This window comes from Carex rostrata, chromosome 19, assembly GCF_964058835.1.
Source record: "Carex rostrata chromosome 19, lpCarRost1.2, whole genome shotgun sequence".
In the NCBI taxonomy this organism is placed as follows: domain Eukaryota; kingdom Viridiplantae; phylum Streptophyta; class Magnoliopsida; order Poales; family Cyperaceae; genus Carex; species Carex rostrata.
Window position 1 is genome coordinate 5,001,451 of NC_135936.1, and position 14,317 is coordinate 5,015,767.

Sequence of the window (14,317 nt, forward strand, 5' to 3'; positions counted from 1 at the left end):
GGAATCATATTAGAACTCTTTGTTGAGAAAAAGGTAATAGTACTATTTTATGAGAAACATACAACGAAATTCATTAGTTTGTTTAGTGCTTCTCTTTTTGTATCATGTCATATTAAAATCTAATCAGTGCATAATATAACAAATCATAAAATCCATTGCATTAATGTGTTTTTAGATGATTTGGATATTTTTAATATATATATTATTTGAGTTGTGTTGGTAATGTAGAGAGGGACAAAAAAGAGAGATCATCATTCTCATTTATGTCTACGACGTCAAAAATAGTGATGCATCTATTTCCAAAACGCTAACTCAGGAATAGCTGCTATTCCTAGTAAGCTATTCTCAACACAATACGTTTGGGTGAAAAAAAAACACTATTCTCAACAAAGAAATAGCTCGAATTAGCTGTTATTCCACTATTCCTTAGAAATGTCGGGTTAGCTGCTATTTCGAGCTATTTTTTGTTTCATCCAAACGCACCCATATTGAATTAACAATTGTCTTTAAACACACTCCTAAATTTTACACAATTTGTTTAGTTATGTAAATTAACGTGATTATTTTAAATCTAAAAACTATAGAACCTGAGTTGGGATAGCTAAAACCAGAATTTGAAAAGATTAATATATGTCATAAATTTTTATTATGCATTTTTTTCTTCTGTTATTTTATGGTGGAAGAAGAGGAAGGTTAAACCGTTAATGATGCATGTAGTTATATATCATGTTAGCCACTTAAGATGCATCACACACCATTTTTATTATAATTTAATTGATATAACAATTTCAATTATTAAAAAAAAATTCTAAATAAGGATTTCCGTTAATTTAAGTTTTCATTTTATTTTTTATGCTTCTAGCAAGAATCAAATATGCGTCTCTCTATTTATAAAGTAGACATGTCGTCATACATGCTAGACTTGGTGTTCAATTTTATTTTAGTTTTTTCAAAACAATTCTTCTAATTGATTGGTATGATTTATTACCCCCGCACATAATTTTGGCAATAATTTTAATTAATCCACTAAGGTAATTGTATCAATTTATTAATTTATAATGAATTCAAGATATGTCATTAATCTAATTAATGATTGTTGTACACTGATAAGCGTAAAATTAATTTTCGTTATATAATTATTTGATAATGGGTTGTGATTAAAATTATTTCTTACCTTGTTGTCAAATGGGAGTTCATTTAAATTAAAGGTGTAATTAATTACCTTAATACAAAGGGTGAGTAGAATTAGATAACAGACTTTTGGAGGGTCATTGTCAAAAATTCGCCAGTACAAAGGGTCAAATTCATTTGACGCTCTTCGTACTCTTTTTAATTATTTCCTGTTTTGCTTTGGTGGGCAGTACACAGTACTGAATCAGTCACCACATCACACACACAAACACACACACACACCAGGGGGTAAGGGAGAGAGAAAAGAAAACAGAGTTGGGTGTTAACTTGTGATTTGAGGAGGACGACAGAGAAAGAGTAAGAGAGGGTTGTAGTGAAGAGTGAAGACTGAAGAGAGAATAAACGAAACTTCGCAGCTTGAGGGGAAAGACTCGAGCTTTCCCCATTTTTTTCGACCGTTCCTACCTCTTCCTTCCAGGCTTCCAGCTGCAACCGCAAAGGAGACTCGCAAATCTCGTGCTGTGGTGTCTATTTGTGCCCTGTAGATTGGTTTTGTTTTTGTGCGTCTGAATCGGGTAAGAAAAATCACACTGTTTTAGCTTTCGTTCTTTTAATTTGTCCTGAGAAAATATTTTTACTGTCCTTTTTTTCGATATAAGTTTTCTTGTTGTGAGAAATGGGGTTCTGGTGTAGTTTCTCGAGAAATTGGTGCTGCAATCTGTACTTTAGAAACAATTGGGTTTTAAATAGCTTTCTTAAGAGGTTATTTTTCTAATAAAATTGTAAATCTACCAGTTTTTTTTAGTAATTTTCTATTTATATATACCATCTTTGTTTCTAATCTCTTCTTGGTTCGATTCTGCTTATAGATATGCTTTGGATTGTGTTTTTTTTTGTATTGGGAAAGGTTTCAGGATAAGCTTTGAACCTAGGGTTAATCTGAGTTGTACAAAGCTTACTAAATGGGAGCCCTATTTTTCCTTTTTCATTATTCAATTTTCCCACGACATTCTAAATCCAAGTATAAAGTTGGTAACTGTTCTTGTAATACTCTACATAGAAAAATTTAGGTAGTTGTTATTCCAGGTGTAGCTAAATCATTAGCCAAGAAAGAAATAATGAGTTTTGATAAAGTGATTGTACTATTAGAAAGCATTGTTAATTAGATGTAGTTCACAACCACCAAGGCACCAATATTAAGAGACATAACACTCTGTTTGGTCGATTAAGAAAGTACTTATAATATATTTGTCATCAACCATAGGTTGCATTTTAAGCAACAAAATCCAAGTACCTAATCTTCTGTAGTATTTCTATTTCCAAATAGTTCTAATATGGTTTTTTGTTGGGCTTAGCCAATTATGGTTAAATAGAAAATAGTATTTTCATATATTTGCAATAGAGAAAAAAGTACCTTTCCGCAAGAAAGTTTTGCGGCATTGATATATCAAGCTTGACCAGATTCTTCGTGTTTTTTATGTTCGTTGCTTTCTAAAGATATTGTTCTATAAGTGAGCTAATGTTTTTTTTTCTTCTCCTGGCTCAGAATTGCTACTTATTAGTTAGGTGGACAACTGTCAAGCTCTATCGAGTCAACGCAGAGGGTTACAGCAAAAAAACAAATTAACGAGACGGGATATGAATGAGTGGGTGGTAAGGACATGCTCGAGCCGCGGCAAGCTGATGTACCAACTTTCATACTAGTTCTAGTGGTGCTTCCAATAGTCACATATATCCTTCTTGGGAAATGGAATGCGGCTGTCAGAAAGCGGGCCCGTGTCTCCGACCTCGCACATCTTGCCTTTGAGGCATCCTCTCGGGTCGGAGTGGAGGCCCACATGGCATGCCCTGATGTTCTAATACCAGCTGTACCGGTGATACCGGCAGTAGTGACATTACCAACAGGACCTGTGGTACCATCTTTGAGGGGCAATGGATATTATTATGAGTGTGCGACCTGCCTAGCTCCTGCTACTACTAGGTGCTCTCGGTGCAAGTCTGTTCGATATTGGTAAGGCCATTTTTTTTTTCTGTTAAAGAGGGTAATTTTATCATCCGTTAAACTGCTTTGACCTGCAGATCTCCGTGTCCAAGACAGGCAACTTTTATAATGCTTGTAAAGGTGTTACCTATTTGTTGAATATATGATTAAGACTTCATTTTGCTCCTGTTGTTCTCTTGTAATACAGTATATTGATAAATTACCATGTATTAGGCTCAAGCACCAGTTGACCTGCTGTTGGAATTGGGGTCAAAACGAGAATAATTTAGCAGAACATTATGGTACCATTTAGTATGCACCTGGACAGTACCTATTACCATGCATATATTGTTTCTTACTTCAGTCTGGTATCTGTACCTGCCAGTTGATTGCATGCAACCTATGCACAGCTTAGTTGAACTTCTTGAATGTGCAGTTCTGGCAAGTGCCAGATAATACACTGGAGGCAGGATCACAAGGACAGATGTCAGCCTTGGAATACATCTGCTACTCCTTCCGGAGTTGCACCTCAGCAGATGCCTTATCTGGTCAACTTGAACTCGCCACTTCATGGAAGTGAAAGCGAACAAAGTATGTTATCGGATGGTACTTATGATGATCAGTCTGGCACTCAAACTGATAGTAAGTTTATCAATTATCCGGATAAAAGGAGTACCAGTAAATTGAAACAAGTCAAATTCAGAACTGAAGAGTGGATGGAGGCAGACCCACTGTTTTCTGAGGTTTTGCCAGAGGTTTGTTTATGTTTTTACTCTTTTTATTCTAAGATTGTCCCAAGTGGGCTTGTACTTGCACAAGCAGCTTTTGTCCTCATTACTCGATGATGTCATTGTTTGTTGTGGAGTCATTATGAAAGTTAGAGCTTATTTGCTTAGCTCTAAGAAAATGAACTTAATAAAACCACTGCAAGTCACACAAATTAACCATAGGCCCAAGAAAATGAGAGATGAGTGTGGAGAGAACATGACACTGTACAATTATATCCTGATTTGCACTGGTGCAATACTGTTACTGATGTAGAAAACGAGGCTCTGTTTTCAATTTTATAATTTCCCACCTTAACTTTCTATTAGGCACCAGCTAGTACTCTTTCAACATCAGAAGAGGTTCAGAAAAATCTGGATGACACTTCAATTTCCAAAAATACCCTCAAATACCATAGTAAAAGCACCAAGGACTCAAGAAAGAGAAATAAGCTGACAGAATCCTCTGCAAAACCAGTCCCTTCAAATTCAGATTGTAATACAAGTATTGATTTCGAGGCCAGTGTGCATCTAGATAAAGGCATAGTTGAGCAATGTGTGGGCCATTTTTCTGAAAAAGGCTCATCAAGAGGAAACGCAGGGTACAAGAAACCCCCCTATACTTTGGGTCAATCAATTTGTGTGGTGCAAAAGTTCCAAGATAGTAGAATTGTGAAAGAGCATTTTGTGGAAGGGGATGAAAGGAATTTGTGCAAGAAACACGAATCTAGTAAGTTTGTCTTTGATTCCGTTTCTTCGGAAATTGAAATTTAATTGCAAAGTTGCAACTGTAGAGTAAATGTAATGCAAAAAACTTGGCATTTATACAAAACAATTGATAAGACTGAAGAATATGTAACTAGTTTTATATGGAGTCTGCAACTAATACTTGCAATAGGAATAATTGAGGGATTCAGGATTTGAATATGGTTTACATTTGACCTTAGTTTGTACTGAGGAGGGTTGAGAGTAGGAGAGATGGAGGAATTCAATTGCGATCTTCTTTTCATTTCACTACTAATTAACTTAGACGAAATAAGAAACTAGGTAGTTCTATATGATGAAATCGGTTAATTTCTTAAATTGAATACGACCCAATTGATAGATCGGTGAAATTGCAATTGGTAATCCTTCAACTTAAAATGAACTCGAAGGAGAACCGTCTTTTGATTTATCTCTTAGAATTGCTACTCATACTTTTTACTTTGTCTAAATATATAGGGTGTACTAACACAGGCAGTTCAAACAACTACCATTCAAATGGGCTGAAGAATGAGGTTGCAAAGAAACCCTCAAAATTTCTCAAATACAATCTTGTTGGCTTGATAAATGATAGTAGGAAGAACAAGGTTTGGGGCCTTCCCTTATTCTTTTCTATTCAAATTATTCAAACAAGGTCAGAAAAGTATTATGCATTTATTTTTTATTCGTGCAAAATTGTAGGTGCCTCAGGTGCTGTTTCCATATGAGGAGCTCATTAAATTCTTTCAATATGAGGTGCGAGGCGTTGCTCCACGGGGCCTTGTTAATTGTGGAAACAGGTACACTCAGATTTCATCATTAAAAAGAGTGAAAATTTCTGAGTTATGCTCATATGCTGCTAGACAATTTCGAAAATCATGGCAACCCTTGCATAGTGTGAAATACATCTCACACACTGCTTTAAAATATGAAGATTATATATACACTGCATGTATCATTTCTTCAAACAAAGAACCCATAATAGTATGCAGATTTTAGTTATCTTCTGGTTATGCAGAATACTTCATTGTGTTACAATTTGCACAATTCCGTAGGTTTGTGTGGGGTAGATTTGATATTTACTGCATGGATGTGAATGCTTTTGAAATTATTTGGTCTGACTTGTTCTATTCTCTGTCAGTTGCTATGCCAATGCAGTTCTACAATGTCTCACTTCCACAAAGCCTCTCATGGTGTACCTTCTCAAGAGATTGCACTCTGAAAATTGTAATTCTCAACTTACATTAAATGTACTTCACTGTTACGTGTTTGTCTTGATGGTCCTTTTGCCAATTAAACAGTAATTTAAATCTTTTACATGTAACTAATGCTCGACACTTTGAAACAAAAGCCAAACGAATGCTATAAATTACTAAATAATGCTACAAAATTGGCTTAGTTTGTAACCAAATATAGGACTATTTTTTCCAAGGTGGCTTATATGTTTTTTCCTATATATTTTGTAGGTTCTTCAAAGAGTTGGTGCCTCATGTGTGAGCTAGAACAGCATGCTTCTATGCTACGTGAAAGTGGGGCCCCATTGTCCTTAAGTGGAATCCTTTCTAATATGCGAAATATTGGTTGCCGCTTAGGTGGAGGCAGCCAAGAAGATGCACATGAGTTTCTAAGGTAATGTTTATTCAGCTAATATAACAGTCGCCTCTTCTTTTATAAATACTAAATATGCATGTCAACCTTGTAAAGCGATCTTGTTGCAGAAAAGTATTAATGGAAAATCATATTTTAACACATTATTAGCATCTTCTGAGATTCACTGCGATCATGATTTTGTTTATGAAATTTACTAAAATGTCAACTATTTTAAAATGTGTGCAAAAATAGGCTTTTGGTGATGTCAATGCAGTCTACATACTTGGAGGGGCTTGGAGGTGAAAAAGTGGTCAATCCAAAGTTGCAAGAGACGACATTAATACAGCAGATCTTTGGTGGTCGGCTCAGATCTAAGGTACCATTTTTTCTGAGTTAGCTCAGTATTTGAAGCTGGTATGGATAGCAGATATGGTACACAGATATCCTTGTGTACTTTGCTGGTACAAGTATAAATTTGATCTCACTGACACAGTATCATAATTTGAGGTTGTCATCATTCACAATACTTGGCCAGCTTTGTATGATGACATTATGCTGATTTGTTTTTTTTGTTTTTAAATTAATTAGGTGATATGCATGAGATGCCATCATGAATCTGAAAGATATGAAAATATAATGGACCTAACTTTGGAAATAAATGGTTGGGTCGAGTCATTAGAGGATGCCTTGACTCAGTTCACCTCACCAGAAGACCTTGATGGAGAGAACATGTATAGATGTGAAAGGTACAACTCTCAAATACATCTTTGTTCAGAATTTTTTTAATATTCGTTTAAAAATGAGTAACAATTTTGTTTTTTTGTAACTTTATTTAAAATGAGTAATTAATTAACTACTTGTTTTAGGTGCTCGGCATACGTGAGAGCAAGAAAGCAGTTGAGTGTGCATGAGGTGCCAAATATTTTAACTATAGTGCTCAAGAGATTCCAGGTCAGATCTACTTGCATTATGCATCCAAGTTACACAAAGTGAACTTCCAGATGCATTAAAATTTTGTGCATTCGCACTAACTTTTATTTTGATGCTTATTTTCTTCAGTCAGGAAAATATGGAAAAATAAACAAATGCGTGACATTCCCTGAAATGCTGGACATGATACCATTTGTGACCGGTACGGCTGACAAGCCGCCCCTGTATCTGTTGTATGCTGTTATAGTGCACTTAGACAATCAAAATGCTTCATTTTCGGGTCACTACATCTCATATGTCAAAGATATGCAGGGCACTTGGTTGAGAATAGACGACTCTGAGGTAATTAGACAGATTAATGCCTATAACTTCTTTACATTCTGATCGCTACTCATCAGCTCACTACCTGCATTTTATTTTCTGTAAATCAGGTGCAAATGGTGCAATTGAATCAGGTGATGTCAGAAGGTGCATACATGCTATTTTACTCTAGGTACATTTTTCAAACATTGGTGATTCCAATTTTTCTTATTTGATGTCTCACTCTTTTTCCTGATGATTAACTTTTGAAAGTATGAAGTTCAATTATTGTGTAATTTTTAATAATGAAGAACAAAAAATTATACGGATTTTTTTTTCCGGTGAAAAGTGGTAAATTCTGTAAAATTAAAAGAAATAAATTGTGAAATAAGCTACTAAAAATTGTGCCATCACCTTACCTGAGCCCCTATCTGCTATTTTTGCAAAAGAAAACGCAGGGCCCTACTAGTCCAATTCGGGCCGTGTGATTTAAACGAATAAACAGGATCAATCTGATTTATAATTAAGGGGGTCCTTGTATAAGTCTGATCCATTCGATTTCATCGTACGGTCTGGTGTGGTAGTAGGGCCCTACTTTTTCTTTTGAAATAGTAGGTGATACCAACACCTTCATCACATATTGAATACTGTATCAGTACCTGCATGGTGCACTGGTTCCCTGCATATTACTCATCTCTTGAAACACATGAATCTCTTAAAACCTTACATTATCCATTCTTTTTTCTTTTGCTTATCCTTTTGATCCTTTCCAACACAGCATCATAGTTTTACACATTCATCTCAAAAGCATCAAAATTATCTACCCATCTCCAAATTTTGCTATTCTGCATGTGAAGAGGTGTTTAATAGACCACCCCGTGTCACACATCCGGATTAATTTTCTCTCTACTTTTCCAAATGTTCTCGCTGGTCTTATTTATCACTACCACTAGCCAAACAATAGATGTCAAATTGATCATAAATTCCATATGTACTTGCAAGCTCCATTATCAACAGAACAAAAAATTGAAACGAGCGAAAAAAGTAAATTGTCAGCTTGATTTGGAAATCTCAGATTTTTGTTCTTCGTGCCAGCATTCTTCTGAAGTTCTTTGTTCATTTATTCAAATCAAATAATATTGCAAAATACTAACTTCATACAAATTTAGGTCATCGCCACGACCTCCAAGAGCGTACATGGAAAAGTCCCCTGAACATTTCCTGGTCTCCTCCAAACACGAATATACATCCAAACCCCCCAAGTCTGCACAAAATGCATCCATCAATGATGCACCAAAAGGGAGGTATGATTTTGGTCCCGACCATAGACAGTATCGCATGGATGAATCAGCATTTCCCACCTCAGCAGATTTCTCTGATGCTAACTCTTCTAGCGAGTGGTCTCTCTTCACAAGCTCGGATGAGTCATCATTTACCACCGAGAGCACAAGAGACTCATTTAGCATGGTAGATTATAGTGAAATCTCTAATTCCAATGCCAGCCCTAACCCTAGTTTGGACCCCTTTGCCTCAATTTTTGGGCCCCCGTACTATGAAGTCTCCTGTCGGCCTCAGACAAGGTATTATGTGGAGACTGCTGGTACTGATGGAGGTGTAATTAGAGAGAGAAACGTAGATTTTGAAGGATGCTATATGCAAACGTCAGGGTATTGTGACATGTAATTTGGTTTTTATTTCTCGTAATTTAATTAGCATAAAGTTAGTGGATAGTTGGATGATAGAGTTCAGCATTAATATAAGAGTAGTTTAGCTGGTTGGTTGGGTAGCCTCATGGTCTTTTTCAGGGTGAATGAGGCTTGTATGGCTGGTTATTTAATGTAGAAAATCGTTAGTTTATAATGAGAAAGGTTCAGTTATAAGCAAAACAGGTTTTGTGCTATTTGTGTTGCATGAGGCTCTTATTGGAATTCAAAAGGGTGAAAGAACATGTGATAAGAGGAGCAGAATACTTATAGTAAGTCTCTCGGTTTTGCGTTGAATTTCATGGTGCGCCATTTGATCGGCGTTAAAGTCTAACAATGATCGGAACAATATCCACTAAGAGTTCGGTTCAATTGAATTCAAATCGATCATGAATTCTTTATTTGAAATTAGTTAATTTGGAGTAAAATTTTGTTGGTTGAAAATTCAATACCAAATTATCAAGAGAGAGTCCTCTTTGAGTTGCACTGAATTTAAGCACCAATGCCCCTGAACTTGCCAACTATGATTCTATGATAAAAAAGAAAGTATGGGGTCAGTGAAACAAAAGTGAAATGGTAGAGATCATTTGACCATGTTACAACTTTTTCCTTTGCTGGGTACAATTGGGTGCTGGAGCTTCAATGCCTGAATAAAATCATGAATGGAGAGAAGAAGACGAGGATTAGTTGATTGCTGGGTACAATTGTTTGCTTATGATATGATTTACTCTCTAGAAATTCAAATGTAGTACAATATTTATACTAGTCAACCCACTCTCTCTCTCTCTCTCCATTCTCTCTCTACAACCAACTTGTTACAACATACAAGTTCCCGTTTGACACCAGAATTTAATTCTCTCATGGGTTGCATACCATGCTCCTCTCTTCTCCTCTCTATCCTCATTCTCTCTACTCTCATATCTCTCTCAAATCAACAACCCGAAAATCCGAACAGCACTCCTTTAACCTCCAGAAAGTCTCACACTAGAGCAAGGCCTTTACTGCTTGATCTTGACAATTTAAACAAGGAAAAAGATGAAAAGAAAATCAACATTTTCTCTCAGATGCTACCACGAGGTTTCATCCCACGGTCTGCTTCGTCCGCTTGTCATAATGATGCACCGGAGTCGCTTGGCACCGGATGCGACGAGTATACGGTCTTAAACCCTTGATATACTTGGTGTTTTTGTTTTGTTTCAACTAATGCATTTTATCTTTCATTTTTCACCACTCGAATTTTGCTTTGAATGAGTAGTGAGGTGATTTGTACTTTTGACCTGATAAAAGATCAGATGCTTCCTTGTCTATGATCTTGTTCTTTGAAATAATGTCATGGGTTTACTTGCAACTGTAAATATATGTGTTCATTTCTTTTTCTATTTTTCATTTTTGAGTGAAATGCGTGTTCATTTCTGGCGTTGTCAATAACATTTTGATCTTAAATTCTTTTAATTGGCTATTTAAGTTAAGTTTGCTCAGTAGTGTTCTTGACTTCTATTAGGAATCTTTAATACATGATATATCATATATGTATATTGTATGGTTCTTGACCTCTAGCTAGCATGTTGAGCTTGAAAGTAAAATTAACAATAATGAAATTCAAAAATTGCCGAAGTTTTAATTATTTCACATTATTGCCAAAGTTTTAATTATTTCCTTGTTTCCTTATTTGATAGCACAAATCTGATATATTTAGCTATCACATACAAGTCATCTTAAATTAAGAAACCGAAGCCCTTTTATTATTCTAAATGAATTGCAGCAATAATGTTTCTGCCTTTAATGAACATATATTGAGATATTTGAGGGCTCATCTTGTGGATTGTAACTAGGCACTGAACTCTCTAGTATTTCTGAAAAGAATCAACTAATTAAATAGGTGTCCTGGCTAGTAAATAACACAATATTTTAAGTCCAGCTGATAGAAAAATTTACAATGAAGTGTTTTACGCCTTGGGTTAAGGTAATTTAGCGTGAGATACAAGAGAAAATTTAACATGTGAGCATCGCATGGTATGGGGCGGAATGCAGTGCAATAGTACAAATTTTAGTTGGGTTAATTAATCTGTGAGGTTCGAATGTCTTTACCTTTTCGTAGCGTTTAAGCAATGGAACTCCTATCCCGATGCTGGATTAAACCTATTTTCTCACAATTGAACTCTTGTCTTTGATTAGACTCACTTAAACAAAGCCTGATTAAAGGTATATAGGCCTTATATCACTTTATATATAAGCTTGCCTCAACCCATTTACAGCCCATAACTGATTGTACCATTTTTTAAGGGGGTGAATATTTTAACAGAGCAAATTTGTCTTCACGCAGCGCACAAACTATAGAATCGAAACAGCGCTGCATATGGTTCTTGCGCTTCATGAAGCGAAAACTACTCCGTTAAAATATTTACTCCTTTTGAAAACTACTCCGTTAAAATATTTACTCTTTTTAAGGCTCAGGTGGTTTCTGAACTTCTTAGTCGCGAATCTGACTTCACAAGTACTCTCCCGTAAAACTGCCAGGCAAAAATCGCCTCGTCAAATTTGAAACTGCAAAAACTAAATTTAAATTCTCGAATTTTGATTTCTATCAGAATTTGTCTCAGGAAGGAGAGTACTAAATTATCTCGAAACCGTGTTAGAGCTGCAGCAAACATTCCCAAACTGTCACACGCATAACCTGTTCGATCATATGCCGGAGAGAAAAAACAGTCACGAATGCTTTCACAGACCTTCCCCAGACCACGTTTCCGCTTGCTCCCTCACCTCTCTCCCCGCTTCTTTTCCTCTCTCTGTTCAAACCCACAACCCACTTCTCTGCACCCTGATCAAAACCCATACGACCTTTTAAAATCTGACCCAATTGAGCTTCTTTCTGGCCTATGGGGTCGTGCCTTCTCCAGACCAACCCCTCACCTGGTACCATTTCCCAACCTTACTGGCTACCTGAAATCTTTTGACCTATGGGTTTTAGCATACCAGCGTTCATGTGCGCACCATACTGGTACATTCCCACCCCGTTCTGCTATATCCTACTCACACCTCCAGGCCCTTCTTTCTCTTCGTTGCGCCGTTCTCTCTTCTCCTTCCACTTTCCCTTGGGGCTCTTCATCTGACCTCATACTGAGGTCGCCAGCCGATAAACCAAGCAAAACACGGATTGGTAAAAGAAAATTTGAGCAGCTTCTAGAAACTGCACCACCACCTTTCCAAGACCGAGTGATACAGGAATTACTGTTGCTAGTTCTTGAACCAGTACTTGAAACACGTTTTTCATCAAAATCACATGCATACCGGCCTGGTCGTGGGCCCCATACGGTGATACGTACCATTAGGTCCAATTTTGCTGGATATCTATGGTTTATCAAAGCAGATCTTACGAATGTTTCAATCCATTTAGAACCCAATACCATAATTGGCTATTTGGAGCAGGCAGTATCGGACCGAAATGTGGTTCGGCTGGTCAAATCAGGTCTGAAGAGACCTGTTAGACCTGGCTCAATAGAGAAGGAGAGAGAAGAACTTCATGGGTTCGCAAAGAAAAGGCTGAAGAGAAAGATTCTTCGTGCAAGTAGAAAGAAAAAGGTTTTGAATGAAAATGAACCCAAACCTGACCCATATTGGTTACGGCTCTTTTTTGGATTTGCACCAGAGGAGGCCAAAACCATACCATCTTATGGGCATTGTGGGATTCTAAGTCCTTTGCTTCTCAATGTTTGTTTTAATGAGTTAGATTTTTGGATGGAAGATAAGATTGAAAATTATTTTGAACCGTCCAAGTTTGATTCAATTTGGAGAGAGAAAATTGATGAAGGATGTCACAACCCTGCATGGCCCGAGTTTGTACCATCCAGTGGTGCATCTAAGACACGAAAAATGGATTACATCCGGTATGGGTCTCACATATTGGTTGGTATTCGTGGCCCAAGAGAAGATGCTGTCCAGATTCGGAAGGATTTGATGGAATTCTGTGCGACCAAATTTGGTTTTAGATTAGAAAACTCCAAAATTGAAATAGAACATATTACTAGAGGTATTGAGTTCCTAGACCATATAATCAGCCGAAGGGTCATATATCCTACACTTCGGTACACTGGTACAGGAGGTAAGGTCATAAGTGAGAAAGGAGTTGGTACACAACTCTCTGTCACAGCTAGCCTACAAAATTGCATAACCCATTTTAGGAAACTTGAATTAGTCAAAGGGGACAGGGATCCAGAGCCGTTACCATGCACGCCTATGCTCTATTCTGGACAGGCTCATACAAATTCACAACTGAACAAGTTTCTTGAAACCATGGCCGACTGGTACCGGTATGCTGATAACAGGAAAAAAATTGTGGGTTTTTGTGCGTACGTCATTCGTAGCTCATTAGGAAAGCTCTATGCTGCAAGGTACAGACTAAAATCTCGTGCTAAGGTGTACAAGATTGGGTCGAGAGATCTCAGCCGTCCCTTGAAAGAAGCAACACAAAATTTTGCTCCAGAATACTCTGATCTTTTGCGAATGGGGCTAGTGGATGTGATAGAAGGGGTGCAGTTTGCACACATGTCAGCAATCCCTTCATGTGATTATACACCTCTACCTAGGAGTTGGGTCCCATACCATGAGTTGGTGCTCAAAGAATATGTGAAGTTGCAGGATCCACAATTTTTTTGTCAGTTATATAAAGAGGCAAGGAGAGGGGAGCTGGAGTCGCCTCAAGATGTTGTGGCAGGGGTTGTTTGGGATTATAAAGTTCGCGGGGTATGGAGTAAAAAGTTGCAAGAGAAAGATGGTGGGGTGGGTTTGCTAGATAATTAGTTTTGCCTTGAATTGATTTGAGTTATATTTAATGTTTTTTCTTTTGTCATGCGAACATTTAGCTGCTCATACAAAGACTGCTTGGATTATTGTACAGAGTCTCCAGCAAATACATTTATGTTTTATTTGTTGAGGCTAATAAAAGAGAACTTTTTTTTCTGGTAACAAGTGTTTTAGCTTGCCATTTTTGGCACATGAGATTCTGGTATGCAGTAGACAGTAGTCATGACTGGTATCATTACGTAGGTTTCTACAAATCTGGTGACAATCTTCAATTAAGAAACACCAAAAGCAAGTAAAGATCAATCCTGACATGCACAAACTTGATGGATGTAGATGTACTTTACATGTACTGTTAAAGAACCTTCCATGTAAATCAA

At 36.9% G+C, this 14,317-nt stretch overlaps 2 protein-coding genes across 3 annotated transcripts; both read left to right on the plus strand.

Annotated features, from left to right (window-relative positions):
• The first annotated feature begins 1,320 nt into the window (after window positions 1-1,320).
• On the plus strand, window positions 1,321-9,323 carry UBP15 (ubiquitin-specific protease 15). Of its 2 annotated transcripts, none has more exons than XM_078320572.1 (14): window positions 1,321-1,706; window positions 2,678-3,142; window positions 3,549-3,867; window positions 4,207-4,606; window positions 5,098-5,225; window positions 5,320-5,417; window positions 5,759-5,844; window positions 6,084-6,246; window positions 6,460-6,583; window positions 6,796-6,953; window positions 7,074-7,158; window positions 7,267-7,479; window positions 7,569-7,630; window positions 8,607-9,323. In XM_078320572.1, exons 2-14 carry the CDS (start codon window positions 2,793-2,795, stop codon window positions 9,118-9,120), a joined length of 2,700 nt encoding a protein of 899 aa, XP_078176698.1. In that variant the 5' UTR covers window positions 1,321-1,706; window positions 2,678-2,792; the 3' UTR covers window positions 9,121-9,323. The 2 variants fall into 2 exon arrangements, with proteins under 2 accessions (XP_078176698.1, XP_078176699.1); XM_078320573.1 differs by lacking the exon at window positions 1,321-1,706 and adding an exon at window positions 1,790-1,893.
• Window positions 9,324-11,630: 2,307 nt separating this feature from the next.
• On the plus strand, window positions 11,631-14,065 carry NMAT1 (Intron maturase, type II family protein). The gene has a single exon (XM_078321232.1). The coding sequence runs from the start codon at window positions 11,853-11,855 to the stop codon at window positions 13,935-13,937; it is 2,085 nt and encodes a 694-aa protein (XP_078177358.1). The 5' UTR covers window positions 11,631-11,852; the 3' UTR covers window positions 13,938-14,065.
• The last annotated feature ends 252 nt before the right edge of the window (window positions 14,066-14,317 follow it).

What these genes read in the sequence shown, in the direction of transcription:
- UBP15 (XM_078320572.1), top strand. Translation starts at nt 2,793, where the DNA reads ATGCTCGAGCCGCGGCAAGCTGATGTACCAACTTTCATACTAGTTCTA. An exon ending in GTGGTCGGCTCAGATCTAAG is followed by an intron (nt 6,584 to 6,795) that starts GTACCATTTTTT and finishes TAAATTAATTAG; the next exon opens with GTGATATGCATGAGATGCCA. An exon ending in TAGTGCTCAAGAGATTCCAG is followed by an intron (nt 7,159 to 7,266) that starts GTCAGATCTACT and finishes TATTTTCTTCAG; the next exon opens with TCAGGAAAATATGGAAAAAT.
- NMAT1 (XM_078321232.1), top strand. Translation starts at nt 11,853, where the DNA reads ATGCTTTCACAGACCTTCCCCAGACCACGTTTCCGCTTGCTCCCTCAC.